At 39.2% G+C, this 1,574-nt stretch overlaps 1 protein-coding gene across 1 annotated transcript in view; it reads right to left on the bottom strand.

Annotated features, from left to right (window-relative positions):
• LOC119585488 overlaps positions 1-1,539 on the bottom strand; it is a gene marked incomplete in the record, with an annotated part of 7,684 nt that extends 6,145 nt beyond the window's left edge. The window contains 1 exon segment of the mRNA XM_037934133.1: positions 1,019-1,539. Coding sequence (XP_037790061.1) covers positions 1,019-1,052 — 34 coding nt within the window.
• Positions 1,540-1,574: the final 35 nt, after the last annotated feature.

Genomic DNA, 1,574 nt, shown 5'->3' on the forward strand with positions numbered 1-1,574 from the left:
TGTCTTAGAAGGACACTTTTAAGAGCTATACACTGTCCCTATGTGGGGCTGTGTGTACTGCCAACCTACACCAACATGCTATGCTTATCGTACACTATTTCTCACGGTGTAAAACAGTGCGTAAAAAGAATAAAATATTTAAATAATCTTTATAAACTAAACAGTTGTAGATCATGAATAATATAGTCATAAAATATAAAACAAAAATAAATAAAGCGTAGGTAAAACAGAAGTCATAAACAAATGATTTACGTCCTAAAATTATTATGACCCTTTTTATGCACACCACATAATCTACATGTATACGTTATAAAAGACGTTTGTGATGGACAGACGGAACAACTAAATAATAAAATATATCATATACTTAAAATACCAACAAATATTTTGTCGCAGAAGTAATATGACATGTGACCTAATCTTAATATAATTCCAGGATCCAAAGAGTGTATGGCATATCACACCAGCCGCTATGCACACTTCATTTTGAGAAACACGAGAATTCAGCCACTAATCATTCCACTGCATACTGATCACCATACAGGCTTTGTATATCTTCATTTGTTTGCATTCTTTGACTAACACACAACGCTTTTCTTCCTTTATATTATATTACATCTAACTTTCATCTGTTTATAACTCGAGGCAAAAAATACCGGTGATATTTCCATCTACCCGCATTACGGTTATTAGATTTTAAATCTTGGCAAACCTAACATAATCTACATGCTTTCCTATGCTTTCCATATCTTGTGGAAGTATTCCTAATACCCGTAAGGTTGCGACAACTGGGAAATGTTTAAGACAAGAATGCGAGAATGCGGGATCTCCTGACAATAATATCCAAAGTATTATTGACCTTCAGTGCGGCATACAATCCGCCCCTCCACACCAAGGCTGTCCAGTTCACTTCCCTCAGTAGCTTTTGTAGCATAACCATGCGTAAGAAAACCAATCCTTCTAAAAGACAGCCTAATAATGCACAATCTGAAGTCCCCCAAAAGGCACCAATTCTTACTTAGGTAGACGAGCGCAGCCCTCACGGCCACCATCTTGCCTCAGCTGTGACTGGAAGCGGCAGTGAGCTCATGCGCCAACTGCGTCCACAACAGAACATTGATTGGAAGAGAACCGCCGGGAGACTGCGTGTCCGATTTGGCTCAGACACACTCGCCCTTTTTCGATGCCAGGCTTACACGAGTCTCAGCGAACGGCAGACAGAAGCAATATTAATTACCGGGAACGCATTTTACCTTTATTTTTATTTTTTTTTTATGACGTTTCCGAAGAGAGATTCGCAAAACGACTAAGGGCATTTCGTGATCTGGAAAACAAAACTTTGATCGAAGAATTTCGCGATGCTAGAAGTGCTCCGTAAACTGATGTGTCTGATATCCAATTATATAACAGAAGAAAGAGCTAACCCACCAAATTCCGAGGGGTGAGCCATGCTACAGCGCCGAACATGTGCTCAGCTTCTCCGGAGAAGCTATCGATTTTGGCTTTGTTTGTTCTCATTTTCAGACTATCTTCTGCACTAAGATTCAAGAGAACAAGAAGTATCTTCACTGATT

Source organism: Penaeus monodon, chromosome 19 (assembly GCF_015228065.2).
Source record: "Penaeus monodon isolate SGIC_2016 chromosome 19, NSTDA_Pmon_1, whole genome shotgun sequence".
In the NCBI taxonomy this organism is placed as follows: Eukaryota; Metazoa; Arthropoda; class Malacostraca; order Decapoda; family Penaeidae; genus Penaeus; species Penaeus monodon.